Source organism: Chiloscyllium plagiosum, chromosome 3, assembly GCF_004010195.1.
Source record: "Chiloscyllium plagiosum isolate BGI_BamShark_2017 chromosome 3, ASM401019v2, whole genome shotgun sequence".
Classification (NCBI taxonomy): domain Eukaryota; kingdom Metazoa; phylum Chordata; class Chondrichthyes; order Orectolobiformes; family Hemiscylliidae; genus Chiloscyllium; species Chiloscyllium plagiosum.
In genome coordinates this window covers 91,288,725-91,305,860 of record NC_057712.1, presented here as the reverse complement: position 1 = coordinate 91,305,860, position 17,136 = coordinate 91,288,725, and the positions used below count along the sequence as shown (strand labels likewise).

The 17,136-nt window shown below is 37.9% G+C and overlaps 1 protein-coding gene across 3 annotated transcripts; it reads left to right on the top strand.

Annotated features, from left to right (window-relative positions):
* The first annotated feature begins 355 nt into the window (after positions 1 to 355).
* Positions 356 to 14,333, top strand: tnfaip3 (tumor necrosis factor, alpha-induced protein 3). Of its 3 annotated transcripts, none has more exons than XM_043685917.1 (9): positions 356 to 881; positions 1,073 to 1,394; positions 6,067 to 6,257; positions 6,469 to 6,616; positions 7,481 to 7,654; positions 9,005 to 9,185; positions 9,849 to 10,906; positions 12,248 to 12,465; positions 13,363 to 14,331. In XM_043685917.1, exons 2-9 carry the CDS (start codon positions 1,088 to 1,090, stop codon positions 13,636 to 13,638), a joined length of 2,553 nt encoding a protein of 850 aa, XP_043541852.1. In that variant the 5' UTR covers positions 356 to 881; positions 1,073 to 1,087; the 3' UTR covers positions 13,639 to 14,331. The 3 variants fall into 3 exon arrangements, with proteins under 3 accessions (XP_043541852.1, XP_043541868.1, XP_043541860.1); XM_043685933.1 differs by having other exon boundaries at positions 7,484 to 7,654; positions 13,363 to 14,330; XM_043685925.1 differs by lacking the exon at positions 356 to 881 and adding an exon at positions 912 to 970 and having other exon boundaries at positions 13,363 to 14,333.
* Positions 14,334 to 17,136: the final 2,803 nt, after the last annotated feature.

The following is a 17,136-nucleotide window of genomic DNA, read 5'->3' as shown; positions in this document are numbered from 1 at the left end:
TCAGTGAATGGAAAAGACTTCCAGGTATAATATTATTGAACTGTCACATCACAGAAAGGGGCCATTCGTCTGCTACATCTGTGTTGGTCCTCTGCAGGAGCAATTCCTGTTGCCTTTTCAGTGGCTGCAAAAACCCCGAAGCCATTGACAAGCCAGTTCACATGATGCGATTCCTCTAAATGAATAACCAAAAATAGGCCAAATGTAATTAATTGCATTATGTCATGTGAAACTTCACTGCACTGTGACCTTGGCTTTTTTTTTAAACCCTGCTCCATATCAGCCTGCTGTCCAAAATGAATGCAAAGTCAGGGAACGCTGGCCAAACTCATCAGGGTCGGTTAGCATTTGCGGAGAGAGGAACAGTGTTAGCATTTCGAGTTTGGTGTGGGTTCTTCTGATTCAGACTTCCAGCATCCGCAGTATTTTGCCTTAGTTTGATATGTCTGAAATGAATGTTTTGGAATATTCTGGGCGCAATCTACAGACATCCTCTTACAAAAAAAAAGTGATGAGAAAACTGGGATGAGACTTGGCGTCAGTGAGGGATGCAGCCAGAGAGGGAGCCGGGTTACGGGGCTCCCTCTGCCGGCGGGCAGGACATGTCAGAGCAGAGCCGAGCCTGGAAATCCCCGCTGGAAAGTCCCGACGTGGTTTCCCTTCTCATTTCGTTCGGTTTCTGTCTTCTGACTTTCGCCGAGGGAGGGGAGATAGAGAGAGAAGAAAAGTATCTGAAAATCGAACTCATTGTAATGCGAGTGTAGTCCAGAGCCTGCAGCAGCTTTGCTGTTCAAGACGAGAGAAGTAGGAGGGGGGGAGGAGGGGCTCTGCACACTTTAAACAAGTCCAGAGCGAGAGGGCGTTGAAAACCCATTTAACCGGTAAATGTTATTTCTCATTTGCAAATGGCAGGTGTTTTCTGTGCGCTTTGATGTTTTGCAGCATGCTTGTTCTTTTTTAAAAGAAATGTGTAAATATGAGTTGTCTCATTGTTTAATTCAGCGGGAGCGGGTTGGTTCCTGAGTGTAACTAACAGTAATGAGAACTCACTGACTTTATCCATCTCCTTCAGGGGCTACTGCAGAAGATGGCAGCCGAAGGCAGTTTGTTGCCTCAGTTTCTGTTCGCCAGTAACTTGACGAAGACGGTGAGGCTCAGGGAGAGGATCGCCAATGACCTGGTCAGACCGAACTGCACCAATGGTTTGATTCACCATTTCAGGAGCCTTCACAGGTACACAGTGGAGCTGTTCCGACTGAGTCATTTCAACCTTCGGTTCAGGACTAAAATCCAAGACGCTCTGTTTGACAAGGCCCAGGAGACGGCCCTTCAACAAAACAGGAACCTTAACTGGTGTAGAGAGGTCAAGAAACTTGTGCCTTTGAAGACAAACGGTAAGAATTACAGCTCATTTTCCCACAATTTTAAGAGTAATGTCATGTCTTTGATCTACGCTGCTCGTAAAAGAACTAACATCGTTAGAGAGACGATGTATATTGATTGCCCAGTAGACTAATAGTTGGAAGGAGATTACATGCTTTCTAATGCTTACATTCAGTCCTTCACTACATCAACAAAATACATGTTGCAGAATAAGGATTGAATCAGCTCTCATTTGTCCATGAAATATAGGATGGAAAAGGATAGTCATATACTTTTAATTATTAAAATGTAACATCAGTTTAGTGGATATCATACCATATCTATACATGATGCGTGTGTCTATATATGGTGCTTAAATTCATGGCAGTTGTAATAGGAGCTGTTTCAACATCATGAAGTTAGCAGTGTGACAAATAACTAATTGATGTGTTTTAATTTTTCATTAAAAATCCAATGTTTAATTCTTCCAAATAAGCATATTTTCTGGGGTAAGTTATATTTTAATATCCAGCAAAAGAACAGGTAGATTACTTATGGAACTAAGAACTAAATGATCTGTGCATCTCAGTACAGTGATCCTCCATTGTAATCTGATTTGATTTTAAATGAAACCGATAACTGTATATAATTGCAAAATGTTGCTTTATTTTATTAGCATTTCAAAATTTATATATGTATTGTTTTTTCTGAAAAAAACACATAATATGAATGTGCTCAAAGTTTACTTGCACACATTCAATGCAAAAATTTTAAATGTTTAGAATTTATTGAAAAGGTGTTTCAGCGGGTATTTGCTGTTAAATAGTTACACATTCACCAAAAAGGATTTGAAATTTGGGCAGTTTCTCAGATATGAAAACTTACAGAAATTGTACAAGCTGTTTTACAATATTATGTTAAAAATCACTACAGCAGCTGAATCTTAAACGTGTTGTTCATTAACTATGGATAGATAATAGTGCTTCATACTGCTCACAAGCAATACGTTTTCTGAAAGCAATTTGGAATAATTCTGAAACTTTCTAGAGTTTTCATGCAGTTTCATTTTCAGTTTAAGAGGCAAAAGATAGTCTAAGTGTTGAAGCCAAAAAGCCTTTCACGAACATTTATAGATACACGTCCACAATGTGCTAAACAATATTTATTGTGAATTCATGTTTGTTTTTCCCATGAGTTATTTGCCAATAGAGTATACGCAGAGTACATTCAGAAATTTAGGTATTTTCAGTGATTCAGCGCTGAAGTGTCTGGGGATGTGAAAATATTGTAAATGGGGAAGAGTGTAGGTGTCTGTTAAAATTAAAACTTCCCCTAAAAGTCCCAATAGCAATTGGTTGAATCAAATTTTACTTGTGTAATGTATAAACATTCCAAGTACCTAAACTCCCCAACCACACCCACTTGGAAATTCCACTTCACAAAGTAGGGCTCAGACGGCTACACATTACAAAAGAGAAATGGCGACTGACTGATTGCAGTGTTAGTCAAACTACTACTTATTTGGAAATTCCATAGATTGTACAGGGAATTTTATATGGCCCATTCTTAAAGTCTGAACACTGAACTTTGTGCATTCCCTGATGATTAATTTTAGTGCCCTTTTTAATGAGTACTGTGCCCTAAATAGATTAGATCTGGTTATAAATCCACCTCAGTTTTATTTTTCCTTTCCTTTTTATCCCCCATTTTCAGCTCCTCCCCACAAAAAAATTACAAATGAATCAAATAAGAAACTGATATGTAATTATTGTGACTATAGATGCAGAGTTTGCACATAAGCTGTGTGCAGACCTAAACTATAAATTTCCGTTGCAAATTGATCCATATGTTATTCATTCTTGCACCATATGCAGTTTGGCTGCTATAAAGTTTATTATGAGGACAATCTAAAAATCATGGAATAATAGCAAAATACTATGGATACTGGAATTCGTAAACAAACACTGAAAACAGTGGAGAAACTCAGCAGGTGTGGAGGAAAACAGTGTTAATGTTTTGGGTCTGATATGACTTCTAAAAAGTATTGTGCAGCAGTGCAAAAACTTTGGAAAGCATTTGATCAAGGATACAAATTTTACTATTTTAGTTCTTGTGGTAAACAATAACAAGCTTTACTCTTTAAAAGGATTAATGATTTCATGAACTTATCTTCATGGTTTTAAACCAATTTTAAAATGAGGTACCAGTCTTGGAATATTCACCTAATCTGTACAGTGTGAAACCCCAGGCATTTCAGATAAACTCCACGCTTTCTAACTTTATTTTTTTTTAACTGTGTGTGTTTCTTTCCTCTACACTGATTATGTAGATTTGCTGAGTATTTTCAGTATTTTCCATTCACTATGATATTTCCGATGTCGTCTTCCTAATAGAAGGGATGGTTGTTGATTATTGCAGTTAAAAAAAACAGTGCTAATCTGTGGGGAATAAAAGGCTGTTTGAATTTTTGGCCATGGAAGGAGAGAAGTCAAAACATACTCTATTACTTTTGAAACACCGTCATTGTTTAGTAGGCAAACAGACCTGCTAATTTGCATACCAGTTACCACAGAAATGTTGACCAGAACATTGGGATAACTCCCTACTCCTCTTCAAATTATACCTTGGAACTTTTTAAAATGTTTCTTCCAAAAATACCTTCAATACCACAGTAGTGTGTGAGGTTCATTCTTGTGCTCAAAATTGCAGTGGAATCTCATTCCCAGATATCTGATTCTGGCAATAGTGCTATCAAGTAGACCAAAACAGCTCTCAACTTTTTTATAATTAATTGTCATTGAAATATCCAAATGTTCTAACTTGTCTATTCTAAATGAGCAAAGTTGTAATGAGCAGCCGTGTCATTTTTGCAGTCATGTAGTTTACGTAATCAGTTTGACATTAAATTCTGCTTTCCAATTTGATGTCCCATGGTGAGTAGATTATGAATTCCATTTGATAATCGTCTGAACAGGTTGTATGGTTTGGTCCTTTATCTACATGTACATATCTGAGACAAGTATTTCCCATTGAACACAAACAAGCTGTGTTTTGGCCAGTTTCATCTTTCAGTCACTCTTCTTCTGGGTCATGTTGTTTTCATACCTTCACACTTTGGAAAGAAAGTGTGAACATTGCTGCAGTGGCAGTAAATATTTTTTTACTAACTTGTAGAATGGTTGGTGACAGGTAGCATTTTGTGAATACTTGCAGTCTTAGTGATGTTTGATTTGTCAAAAAAATAAAAGACTTTTGAGGGGTCAAGAATAAATTCACATCACACAGTAGTTAGTCGATCTCCTCCTTTTGGCAGGGTGGTGCCACTAAAGAACATGGGAAGGTGCCCAGGATTTCTTTTGTCCAAAGGTATGACACACCTCTGAGCAGATGGTACATTATCCCATGCCTAATGGCTCAGTGGTAGGGGCACTACCACTGCACCCCAAGTACCCTCCCCTGTACCTCAAACAATTTTTTTTCTTATTTATTCACAGGATATGGGCATCACTGGCTTGGCCAGTATTTATTGCTCATCCCTAATTGCCCTGAGAGCAGTTAAGAGTCACATGTAAACCAGACCAGGTAAGGATGGCAGACTTTCCTTCCCTGAGTGGGGTTTTTCCTGACACTTGACAGTGGTTTCATCATGGTCATCGTTAGACTCTTAGTTCCAGATTGTTAATTAAATCCACTGTTTACCATGGTGGGATTCAAACCTGGATCCCCATGTCATTACTGGAGTTTCTGGATTAAAAGTCGTGTAATTATATCACTAGGCCATTGCCTCCCCTATCCCTTGTATCACAGTCTTCAACAAGACAATGCCCATCATGTGTATGTTTAATAACATATCAATAAACCAATAACATGCTTAGCACAAGCCCCTGATGTAAGGCCTTGTGCATAAACTATTGCCTTTAAGTGTATTTAGCAAGAAGGTGTAAATGGTATTTAATACAGATAATGTTTTGCATTAAGCCACATTGTTTATGAAAAATCATTTATGTTATGTTTTTCAACTCTGCATATGTGCCTTAGTTGCTTTCTTTGCTGTTTGTCATTCCACTTCAATCATTCTAGCAATTTTAATATGGGATAATATTCCTCTCATCCTACTCAAAACATCTGAGGATTTACTCATCAGTGGAATGAATAACAAAACTAAAGTGTGCAACAAATTTTCAAGCAGACCAAAGTGGAGTGATTAGATTTGATGGGTCCCAGTTGCATTACTTTCAAAATATGGATTTGTCATCTCCCCTTCATTCACCAAAATGAATGGCCTGCAGCCTGCAAGCACTGCAGACTCAACTAGGTTCTTAGAGTCTGACTGATAGGATAGTGAGAGTGTTCTTGGAAATAGCTCCATTTTAAGTGAGATTTACATTCTATGAGCAAATTTTGTGTCCTCAGATGAATTCTGGGGAATTGCTTATAGTTTACATGTCTTATTGTTACAGCAATGAATCATAGCTTAAGTTTGTGCATTGACGAACTAACAATTTTTTTGTGATTGCCAATACAACAATGAATAGCAGACTGGTTTCTCTGACGTTAAATAAACCATCTCCTGAACATAATTATAATCAAGCAACATATTAACTCAGAGAAAACTGATTTTTTTTAACCTGAAAGGTACTGCTTTCTATTCTGAATGCAAAACTTGGGTTAATTTAGTTTCTTTCCCCTATCTATGTCTCTCAGGTGATGGAAACTGCTTGTTGCATGCCACGTCCCAATTTATGTGGGGAATTCAGGACATTGACCCTATCCTTCGCAGAACACTATGGGAAGCTCTAAAAGAAACAGATACCAGAAACTTCAAATTACGGTGGCAGATTGAATGTGTCCGATCACAAGAATTTGAAGCCACGGGTCTCCAGTATGATACTAAGGTAAATAAGAAGTTTTCAGTATTTATTAAAACATTATCTAACTCAGTGCTAATTCATTTGGTAGTAATTCCTTTAGAAAAATATTTTATTTAATTACACCAGGCACTGATTTTGGTTTTGAGGTACTGTATTTAGTTTTGGTTAAATTTTGTATGGTGATTTTGCTTTGTGTAATATTTTTATTTCTGACAACAACCTGTTTCTTTTGTAGAACTGGGATGAAGAATGGGAGAAGGTGGTGAAAATGTCGTCTGTAGTTTCACATTTAGGTCAGCCTGGGCTACCTTTCGATTCACTAGAAGAAATTCACATCTTTGTTCTTGCCAATATCCTTAAAAGACCAATAATTGTTATTGCTGGTGAGTGTTTGACAAAATTAAATGAAATCCACTGCCCAAAGTATTGGTGATTGTAAAGTGCTGAACTGGGGAAAGTTTGAGAACAAGATGAGCCTTCACAGGGTATTAATGTTCTTTTCATACATGGAGGATGTTATTGGGTGGAGACTCGTGTGGCTGATTGCATTTACATTGCAGCCTGTTTTTCACTTTCGTCAGAGTAAATGGAAGTGATGTGAAGTGCAAAAACTTCCTGTTGAATGGTATTCGGGCATTTTATTGTTTACGTTGGCAATAGGTCTAGGAATTTTTTGTTTCTGTTGCAATTTAAAACCAATTCATTTATTGGACTTTACATAGTTTTTTTTTAAGCCCTTATACATGAGACCAAAGTTTCAGGATTAATTTCTGTAGCAGTGGTCTCCTTTAGAAAATTGATTGTGGATCAGATGAAGATGACTTTGGGATTGATGTGAAATTCTCTTCGATGATTAGCTCATGAAAGAAGTGGGCAAGCCACTGAAGGGCTGCTCATGCTCATGAAATCTTGTATTAGGAGACTACTTGCCTCCAGGAAAAAAACGGAAGGGTAATGGTTAATGAATCCTGGCTCATGTTCAGGAATAATACATACTGCAGTGTCATTTCACGGTGATCTATTCTAATGTAGACTGTAACATGACTGGTCAATAAGGTTAGCAGTTGTTCTTCATGTTTTGAATATTTGTGTTGTTTCCAACTAAGAGGTGGTTGGGGGATCATTATGTGTACTTCACCTTTTGAAATTTCAATTAGAATCTCAAACTTTCAAAGCACAAAATGTTTTCTACAGAGTGAACTGCTTCTTTTAGAATGTTATCTTTAACCAGCAATCATTCCTTTCAGCAGACAGGGTGTTGAGAAGCTTTGGTACCAACACAAGCTTGGCTCCCTTGCATTTTGGAGGAATTTATCTGCCATTGCATTGGCCACCACAAGAATGCTATAAATATCCTATAGTATTGGGCTACGACATGCAACATTTTTCTCCACTTGTTACCATCAATGACAGGAGTCCAGGTATCTAAATGTTATTTCTCTTAAATCAATCAAATCATTACTTTTTAATCCACTCAAGGGATGTGGGCATCCCTGGCTGGGCCAGTATTTATTGCCCTTGGATACAACCAAATGTTTTGCTTGGCCATTTCAGTTAAGAATCAGCCACAGTGTTGAGAGTCTGGAGTCATGTGTAGATCAGAGCAGATGAAGAGAGAAGTTTGTTTCCCTAAAAGTCATTAGCGAATGAACGACAATTGTCAAAAGTTTCATGATCATCATCGAACTTCTTTGATTCCAGATTTTTGTTTACTGAATTCAAGTGCCATCATCTGTCGAGTTGTGTTTTAAACCCAGGATTCCAAAACATTACCTGGGTCTCTGAGTTGCTAGCCTAGTGACAATCCCACTGTACCGTCACTTTGCCCTAGGATAGGGTCTTGTTAAGCAAAGCTGTCCATTTCTTCTTTCTTGTAGTCACATGTCAAAATTTTTAAAATCTGGAAATGGTGGGACGTTAAATATGGAGAATGTTGGAATTACATACCAAACCGATCAGCATATCAAACGTTTCTTTACTCTTTTGTTGGTACAGCCAAATTTTAGTGTTTTGATTTTCTCCCCTATCTTTTTAGGTCTCAGACTCTTCCCAATGTCCTCCCTCTGTGAAGGAGGAAGGAACAAGCAGAGGGTTATAAGCGTTAGCTGGGCTAGGGTAAATGGCAGGAAAGGAGAATATTTGTCAAGGGTATCTGTGAGGCACAAGCAGAAGAGAGCAGTACAATGATAGTAAGTGGTGGCTGTTGAGATGGCGATATGAGGTGCATGCAGAGTGTAGACGGAGAGGAACAAGTGGAGCTGCAAGGTGTGTTGACCAAAAGGATGCTGTGCAGGAAAATGTTGTGACAGTCTAAATGTGGGTCATGACACCTGAATATGTGTAATTAAGCTTAATCCAAATTTCTGATCCCCAACTAGTAACCTGACAAATTTCAGGGTTAAGGCATCTATCTCCTGAAGCCGTCATTTTAAAACCAAAGCTATGTTCAGAATTTCATGACTGTAAGACAGATAAAAGTGATTAGAGAGTTTTTTTTTGGGATACTTGGAAAGAGTTTTGCTATTTCCTGTTTTTATTTTAAATAACTTCTTCCTCGCTAACAACATTGCAGTGTAAGCAATTGATACTTAACTGATCCATCCTGTATTATTTAAATCCATTATTGTGGCTAATCCATTACTCATTCATTGCTTCTACGGAGAGTCTAATTCTGAGCTGTAGTTTCCACAAGTCTGTGCACAACATGAATCTTTGTTCCACAGGAAGGTGCTCAGAACAATTGTTTAATGTCACCTGTTATGCTTAAACAGAAATTCGTGCTGTTCCATTGGTCCACAACGAAAGTAGACGATTTGAAGAGTTCACAGTGCACTTTCTAATACCAAAAGAGGAGGAAAATAAAGCCAAGCTGCTGGAGGATTACTTCAGTCTGATTGAAATACCAGTCCAGGGTGTGGAGTTTGGAACTACTCATTTAATTAAAGCTGCGAGGTAAAGTAGTTCACTTATTGATTAGTTGCGCCCTGTTTTCTGTCAGTGCCACTCATTAGTTAGAAACATACTTCATTTTTGCTTTTGACTGCATTGTATAAAGCAAACTTGCACATTTTCCTACCACTTCCAGTCAGACAATAATATAAATGAAGCATCTAGGGAGACTAAAATGTGGTATTTAGTACTATGGTTAATTTCTTGTCATTAATGGACAGTTCCTTCCATCTTATGAGTTAAAACTAATTGCAAGCATATGAAAAAATGCATAGTAATTTCTGATGTAGAATTTCTCTTGAAGCTTTCCATTCAGACTTAAATGTTGTGCCTCAGGCTCTTAATGCTGGTTTCGGCAAATTGTGCACAGCAGTGTTCAATGTTCTGTGTTTGAGAGGACATGTCAGTTGAATGTTGAAGCTTTTTTCATCATTGCTTCACTAAGGACATGTTTGCTTTGCTGATTCTTGGAGGAAGATCGGTTTTGCTGGAGTTAATGGAATGTTGTTATTCCTGGGAATAGATCCATCATGTTCCCAGTATGTCCAGCTTGCTCCACATTAGAGACTTGCAGGAATTCACTTCTGTAAGATAATTGAGTTTTAATTTTATAAACAAAGTGAACATGGCTTGGATTTGAAACTTGTACTGGTTTTGTGGTTTCAGGTTGGATGAAGGCAACCTTCCAGAAGACTTGAATTTAGTGGAGGATTACTATCAGCTGGTGAATCATGAATACAAAAGGTGGCAGCAGAACCCAGCTGAGAGCAATAGGCCTGCTCATAACCAGATCCGAATGAATAATGCTACGTACCTTGGGTCCCTCATAGAAGAAAAGTGTGCCACATACGGATGCCTTTTCTACTGCTCTGTAGAGACAAAGCCATTTTGTCATGAGTGTTTTGAGCAGGCAAAGAGCACAAAGATGGACAGCAACCCAAAAAATGGTGAGCAGCAGCAGAAAAAGAAAGGGTGTTGTCGTCCTCGGACTGAGCTGGTTATCACTGCGACCACACCTACAGAACCAGAGCGATCATCTCGACCACGCTCAGCACCACCAACAGCTCCTAGTCTTTCTCTCTTCAGTGAAACAAATGCCATGAAATGCAAGGTTCCCAATTGCCCCTTTACCTTAAATGTGCAGCACAATGGACTATGTGAGCGGTGCTTTAAGACGAGGTCAGCTGTGCCAGGCAACACGACTGATAATAGGACTGCTGAGGTGAGAATGCCTTGTCACAGAGAGTCCAGCTCCGAGAGAGTGGGTTCAACCTGGGAGAATACAAGGACTAAACAAGGTGCTGGTAACCTGTTGCATCAGGAGCACAATCGGTGTGACAGATGTCACCAGGACACTCTGCCGACGATTAATGGATTGTGTAATATGTGCTTGTTGAGGACATTTCAAGGAAATAGCACTGCTTCCCATGAGGACTCTGGCTCTTTCCGTTCAGGCCATGAGAGGTCACATTCAGACCCAAGCCAGATTATAAGGAATACGGGCCACCTCTCCCCTCCTGATCAATACCAGACCTCTCATGTATGGACTTCTGCTGTTGGGCCGCAGGTTCCTCAAAGCAGCCAGAAGGGCCGAGCCACCTATGTCCCTGAGGAATCGAAAGAAGGTTTCCAGCCGTGTAAGAACTCTGGGTGCCACTATTTTGGAACAAAGGAGCATGAGGGTTATTGCACCATCTGCTTTATTGAATATAGGAGAAACCTTGGTAAGTTGTGTACTCAGTTCAAGCAAGTGATTCATGACATTTCTGCTAGAGCCTTTGGTGACATCACAAGCTGACTGGAGAATATTGAACTATCTTGACCAGTTCAGTTCTGTGATGGCTCTGCGAAAAATCTCTCTCTTGTTTGAAAATTAGTCATTGCAATTATTGTCATTTTAAAATAGTGTTTTGTTTTAAGTAAACTCCATGCCAATTAGGCTGTCTGAAAGAACTCTACCCAGATAAAATGCCTGCTTCAGCTAAGCTTTTCTACTGAGTGGCACAGTGGCTCAGTTGTTAGCACTACTGTCTCACAGCACCAGGGGCCAAGTTTGATTCCACCCTTGGGCGACCGTGCAGAGTTTGTACATTCTCCCTGTGTCTGAGTGGGTTTCCTCTCGCAGTCCAAAGATGTGCAGATGAGGTAGATTGACTGTGCTAAATTGCCCATAGTGCCCAGGGATGTACAGGCTAGGAGAGTTTGCCATGGGAAATGCAGGGTTACAAGGTTTGGTATGGGGTTGGGTCAGGGTGGGATGCTCTTTGGAGGGTCAGTGTGACTCAATGGGCTGAATGGCCTGCCTTCACACTGTAGGGATTCTATGCCAGAGATATCTACAGATTTCATAGCAGCAACTTTTATTTCTGTTGAACTGTTTAGTTCATTGAAGTATCTTCAGAACAACCTCCAAAAATACATGAAAACCTGTCACTTTTTGGATCCCCCAAATGAATGTAATTTTTATACTCAATGAGTTTATCTAATGTTAGTAATGCATGGATGTAAGTTATAATAAATGTCACAGACTCCAATAATCTTCCTTAAAGAAAACTCTTGAACAGTTTCATGGTAAAGAAATCATTTGGTGTGTGTGTGTGTCGGGGGGTTGGGGTGTGGTGGTGTGAGGGGTGGAAAGAGAGCTGAAAGCTCCATAGAAATTTTCTTCCCCTTTGGTACTGAGTGCTTTCAAGCTATCAAAGCACTTTATCAGATTTTGTTTTTAAGAAGTGTACTTCAATGTAAAGGCAAAGGTCTATGATAATTATCTAGGGATTTATTGTATTTGATTATATGTAGCCCATTGTGAAAGATGTAGATGTGTGGACATCAGTTCTGCTAGTATATACTACAAAACATTGTTTCTGAAATATGCAGTTAAAACAATATATGCCAAACAGAAATATGAGTAAAAGGTAACAGTTTGGGGGCCATCGTTATACAGAATAGATGTGATTCTAATTTTTTCCATAGCCAAATGTTGTACAGCGCAGCATTCCTTGTGGCTTTTTTTAGAAACAGGAGTTGAAACTGCATTTAATCATTTTCTCTTTTGCTTTTGAAAGATGAAACTGTTAATCAGAACAGAATGCAAAGGAATGTGCAGCCTTCTCACCGGCCACCTCAGACTGATCCCCGATTCCAGAACATGGCTCGTTGTCAGGGGAAAGACTGCAACACATTTGGAAATAGTCATTTTGAAGGATATTGCCAAAAATGTTTTATAGATACACAGTATCAAAGATACAATGAAGCAACCGGATCGAGAGGCCATTCCAGCTCAGTAAGTAGATTGTGATGTATACAATTGGAAATAAACTTTTAAACAAGACTCTAATCAAAATATACCCTCCCAAATCACAGTTGTACTTTTCTCTACATTTTTTTTCTCCCTGGTGCTCATTAAGTCTCCCCTCAAAATCCTCCCAGCCAAAAAAAAGACAAATAGAAAATCTACTTCTAGGTCTGTCTTTATGTTACTCTGGTTTGTTGGCCCACCAGTCACATTGCTGAATTTATAACTTGGGGAATAGTGGGCAATTGTTAACCTCCAATCAGTTTTCACAACACAGAATTTGTTAACACTTAAGAATTTGATGACTGTCAAGAGAGAATGATGCTTGACGCTTCTACACTGGTCATTTAATAACGTTCAAAGAATGTGACCAAAGACCAGAAGTTTTTGAGTAGATTATAACCAATATAGTTTTACATAGCATAATAATTACAAAAGAATTAAAATATTTGCAGGTATGGATCAGAAAACTGAAGTGAAATGCTGTACAACTCTAAAAGTTATTGCAATTGTATTTATGACATTTCACTGTTTTGCTTTTCAGTTCTGAACTATTTCTAAAAACTCAAGCTCTGTAATTGAATCATCATTGCCATATAAAGCCTTTGTATTATGACTTCAATGCAAATGTGTTGTCACTTTTTAGCAAGAGAATGTGGATCCCTGTACAACTAATGGAAGATACATATCTCATAATTTTAAATAAGGGGACAGGGCTGATTCTACTTGACTGTGTTTTCAGCACAAAGATTTAATGAGAGGGTCTGATCGAGAAAGGGAGGCAGAGAAAATATAGAAAACAGATCATGTTTGTTGGTTTTTTTGTGCAAGTATTGCAGACTTCAAGGTGAAATGATTTGTTTTTTTAACTTGTACCTTTCATAGAATGCATCACAACATCGACCTTCTGACCGCAATGAGTTGAGAAGCCAGAGGATTAAATGTGCAAAAAACTATTGTAACAGCTACGTAACATCCAGCGAAGGTGAACTTTGTTTAGAATGTCGACATAACAATCGTGGCATCACCCGAGATCCTCTCCTAAATCACCCACCAAAGCAGCGTTGCCATGCCACTGGCTGTGACCATTTTGGCAATAATAAATGTAACGGGTATTGCAATGAATGCTATGCTTTCATTTCTACTTATGGAAGAAAATAGACCTTCAGTGCAAATAATAAATGCAAAGGATGTTTTTTTCTGCATAAGGATAAACTGTTTTTCGTACCACTCTGAAAGAGTGAGCCTTCAGTCTCTCATGGATATTTCAGTACAAAAAATTAGGTTTTGTAAATATTTTCTGTGATTTTATTTATTACAATAATAACTTGTTTTTGTGTTAATCTTTATTTCATAAACCATAAAACAAGCTGTAATTTTTCTGTACTTTATTGTAACTATAACTTGAATATAACTCTAATAATTGTGTAAGTGAACGATAGCCCTGAAATAAATTATTTTCAAAATCTATGATGAATAAGCAAATTTATTTTACAGTTTCAGTTGGTGTGTCTGTAACATTTTCGCATACAAGAATAAGAGTTGATGTTACTACGGATGAGCGCAAAACGTTGCAGCACTTAAATTGAGAAAAGAGACTGATGTAGTTAATTTTTGTAGAGAACGAATTCAAGTATGTCTTTTAGCCTAATTTTGAAAGTGTCATGATGAATTTGTATGAGGATTTACTTGGCATAAGTTAGGAACAAAATCAAAAACCTATAGGGTTTTTTTGTAAAATAGGAAATATTTGCATGTAGTTCCTTGTCTTTTGAGTACTAAAGCATAATGCTAATAGCTCCTGAAATAAAAACAACATTAGAGATTTAAATTGTTCAAAACTTTGTATTAGCCATTTTATACTTGTACTTTTATAATTTTACTTTATAGTATTTATGTTTGAGAAATTGGCATAAATGTATTTTAAAGCATGCTAAGATTTATGAATTGAAGTGTTATGGTGTGTTAAGTGTACGTCAGTATCTGTTATTGCACAGTTTCTGTGCCAAAACCTAGTCTTACTTTCAGATCATACCTTTTTGATATTTCAGTCTAATGGATAACAGAAAATATTTTGTTGAAAAAGTAAATTGAAGTTTTGCTTGTGATCCTGAAGAGTGCAAGACTTTCAGCGAGATGAGCCTTCAATTCCAACTTCTTGTTGTTAACTACAAAGAACAGGAACTAGAGAAGAGGGAAATTGAACCCCTACTCCATTAGTGTATTTGCTGTTACTTCAATTCCATCTCTGCTAACAGTCTCAACACAAAAAAGCTCTCTTCTAATATCCATGCTTAACTGCAAACTAGACTGAGATGCAAATTCTTCTTCCAACTCTCAACCTCAAACTCTTAGTGCATGATATTTCATGGCACAAAGATTTCCCCATAATTCAGCACTAAATTGACTATTTTGCAAATAAATAACAAAAGAGGGTTGCTATGCTAAATAGACTAAATGAATCTTGATTCAATTGGGCTACTCTTTGAAAGTCAGGCTAAAAGGTACTGCAGGCTGAAGTATTGTAAGTTGTAATGAAAATTAAAATTGATCTACACGTAAGAATTAAGAGCAAGATCAGGGAATTCAGCTACTTGAGGCTACTCCACCATTTAATATGATTATAGCTGATCTCATCTCGACCTTAACTCCACTTTCCTGTCTGCTCTCCATAACCCTTCATCATATTAATTAAAAGCCTGCCAATCTCCCGCTTAAAATTACTCAATGTTCCACCATCCACTGCACTCTGGAGTGTGAATTCTACATATTCACGACCATTTGAGAGAAATAATTTCTCTGCATCTATGTTTTAAACCTGCTATCCCTCATCCTAAAACCGATCTGAAAATAACTAATGTTAATGTACATTGAAGCTAAAATCTATTTGCTGACTGGTTTGCCCACATGTTTTCAGACACAGAATGCAGACTGGGTGCCTGCTTTGCAGAATGCCTAAACTCTGCAAGAAAGACCCTGAGCTTCCTGTTGCCTGCCACTTCAACACACCACCGTGTTGCCTGGTCAACATCTCTGTCCCCGAGCTTGCTGCTGTATTCCAGCCAAACTGAGCGCAAGCTGGAAGAACAGCATTTTAGTTTCCACTTGTGACGCTGCAGCCTTCAGGACTCAATATTGAGTCCAATAATTTTAGGGCCTGAGCATCTTGTACAAGGTCCTTACCCCAGCTGCCCTACACCAGACCTTCTCATCATATGGACTATTATCATAACCAACCCATTTGCAGCTATTGATTCTCCCAGGCTGACCTTTACCCATTCCTTCGTCTGCTCAACTGTTGTTCTCTCTCTCTCTCTCTCTGGGATTCATCTCTACCTAATGTTTATTCCTCCCCACTTCCCCTCATTCTATCTTCAGCATACATACCAATCTTTCCCTAGCTACAATCAACCTGAAACATTAACTCTATTTTCATTCCACACGTGTTGCTAAACCTGCTGAGACTTTCCAGCAATTTATGTTGAGGTTTCTGATTTTTAACATCTGCAGTTTTTTTTTGTCTTGATTCTGTGTTGTAATCGATGTGCTTCTAAAAACAGGAAAAATGTGTTCTGTTCCACTTTAAACACACCACCTTTAAATATTAATATTCACCAAAATGTATGTTGTTTGGCATGAGTAATGCAGATAATGCAATCTCAATAAAATTAGCTTAATGTTAACCAAGCTTTGCATTTCAAATTTTTAACTGGTAGACAGATAATGCCTCTTTTATTTTTTTGAAAGGAAGATAGTTCAGGGAATGAGTTAATTCTTACTTGGGATAGGAAAAACAAGAAACTGAAAATACGCACGTGATTATCATAAGAATTAAAAGGCTAAATACATTAGAGCATTCAGCAGAATCTTCACTCGAAGTGCGATAAGAATGCAAAATGGGAAACAGGATATACACCATGTCTTCCTGCCCACCTTTATCAGAGTGCACAGCATCTTCAATGCAAATTGTCAAAGAAAATGAGAGACCATGAAACTAAGTTGTAAGCCTTAAAATATGGATGCCAGTAATTTAAGAACGCAGATTGACACTACCTCAAAACTATCTCGGAATGGGCAGGCATCGGCGCCCACATTCCATGAATTAACTTTTTAAAAAACTAAGCATATGTCTGGAGTATATTAGATGCTGGAATATTAGAAAATATGCTTTTTAATGAAAGGGCCAAAGTAGCCTATCTTAAAAAATACATTTATCCAAGGAAAGGAAGCTATTTTCAAGAATCCATGTTGTGAAATATTCTAATAAATGTTGTAAACTGTAGTAATTGAAATAGTCCTATTGTACAATAACATTGGTCTGAATGTCAATCTGTTCTAATTACAAAGTAAAAGGAAAAGATTGGTTTTCATTTTATTGTATAATCATTTGATATATTCAAATGCCTGTAAATTGACTAAGCATTTTTAAAGTGTGAATGATGCAGCATTTAATAAAAATCATGCAACTGCCACTTTAAAGGAGTTGTTGAAGTAAACATAGATACATTTAATTGAAAGCCACACAAGCAGATTAAGGAGAAAAGAATAGATTGTTCTATTGATAGGGTTAGTTGCAGAGTTGTAAGAAGATGTTTATGCACAGTAGAAGTCCCAGCATAGACCAGTTGGTCTGACTGAATTCTTCCTGTGGTATAAACT

Excerpts from the sequence above, each read along its gene's own strand:
- tnfaip3 (XM_043685925.1), top strand. The coding sequence starts at position 1,088 with ATGGCAGCCGAAGGCAGTTTGTTGCCTCAGTTTCTGTTCGCCAGTAAC. Across the intron at positions 1,395-6,066 it reads TGTGCCTTTGAAGACAAACG|GTGATGGAAACTGCTTGTTG; the intron begins GTAAGAATTACA and ends TATGTCTCTCAG. Across the intron at positions 6,258-6,468 it reads GTCTCCAGTATGATACTAAG|AACTGGGATGAAGAATGGGA; the intron begins GTAAATAAGAAG and ends TTTCTTTTGTAG.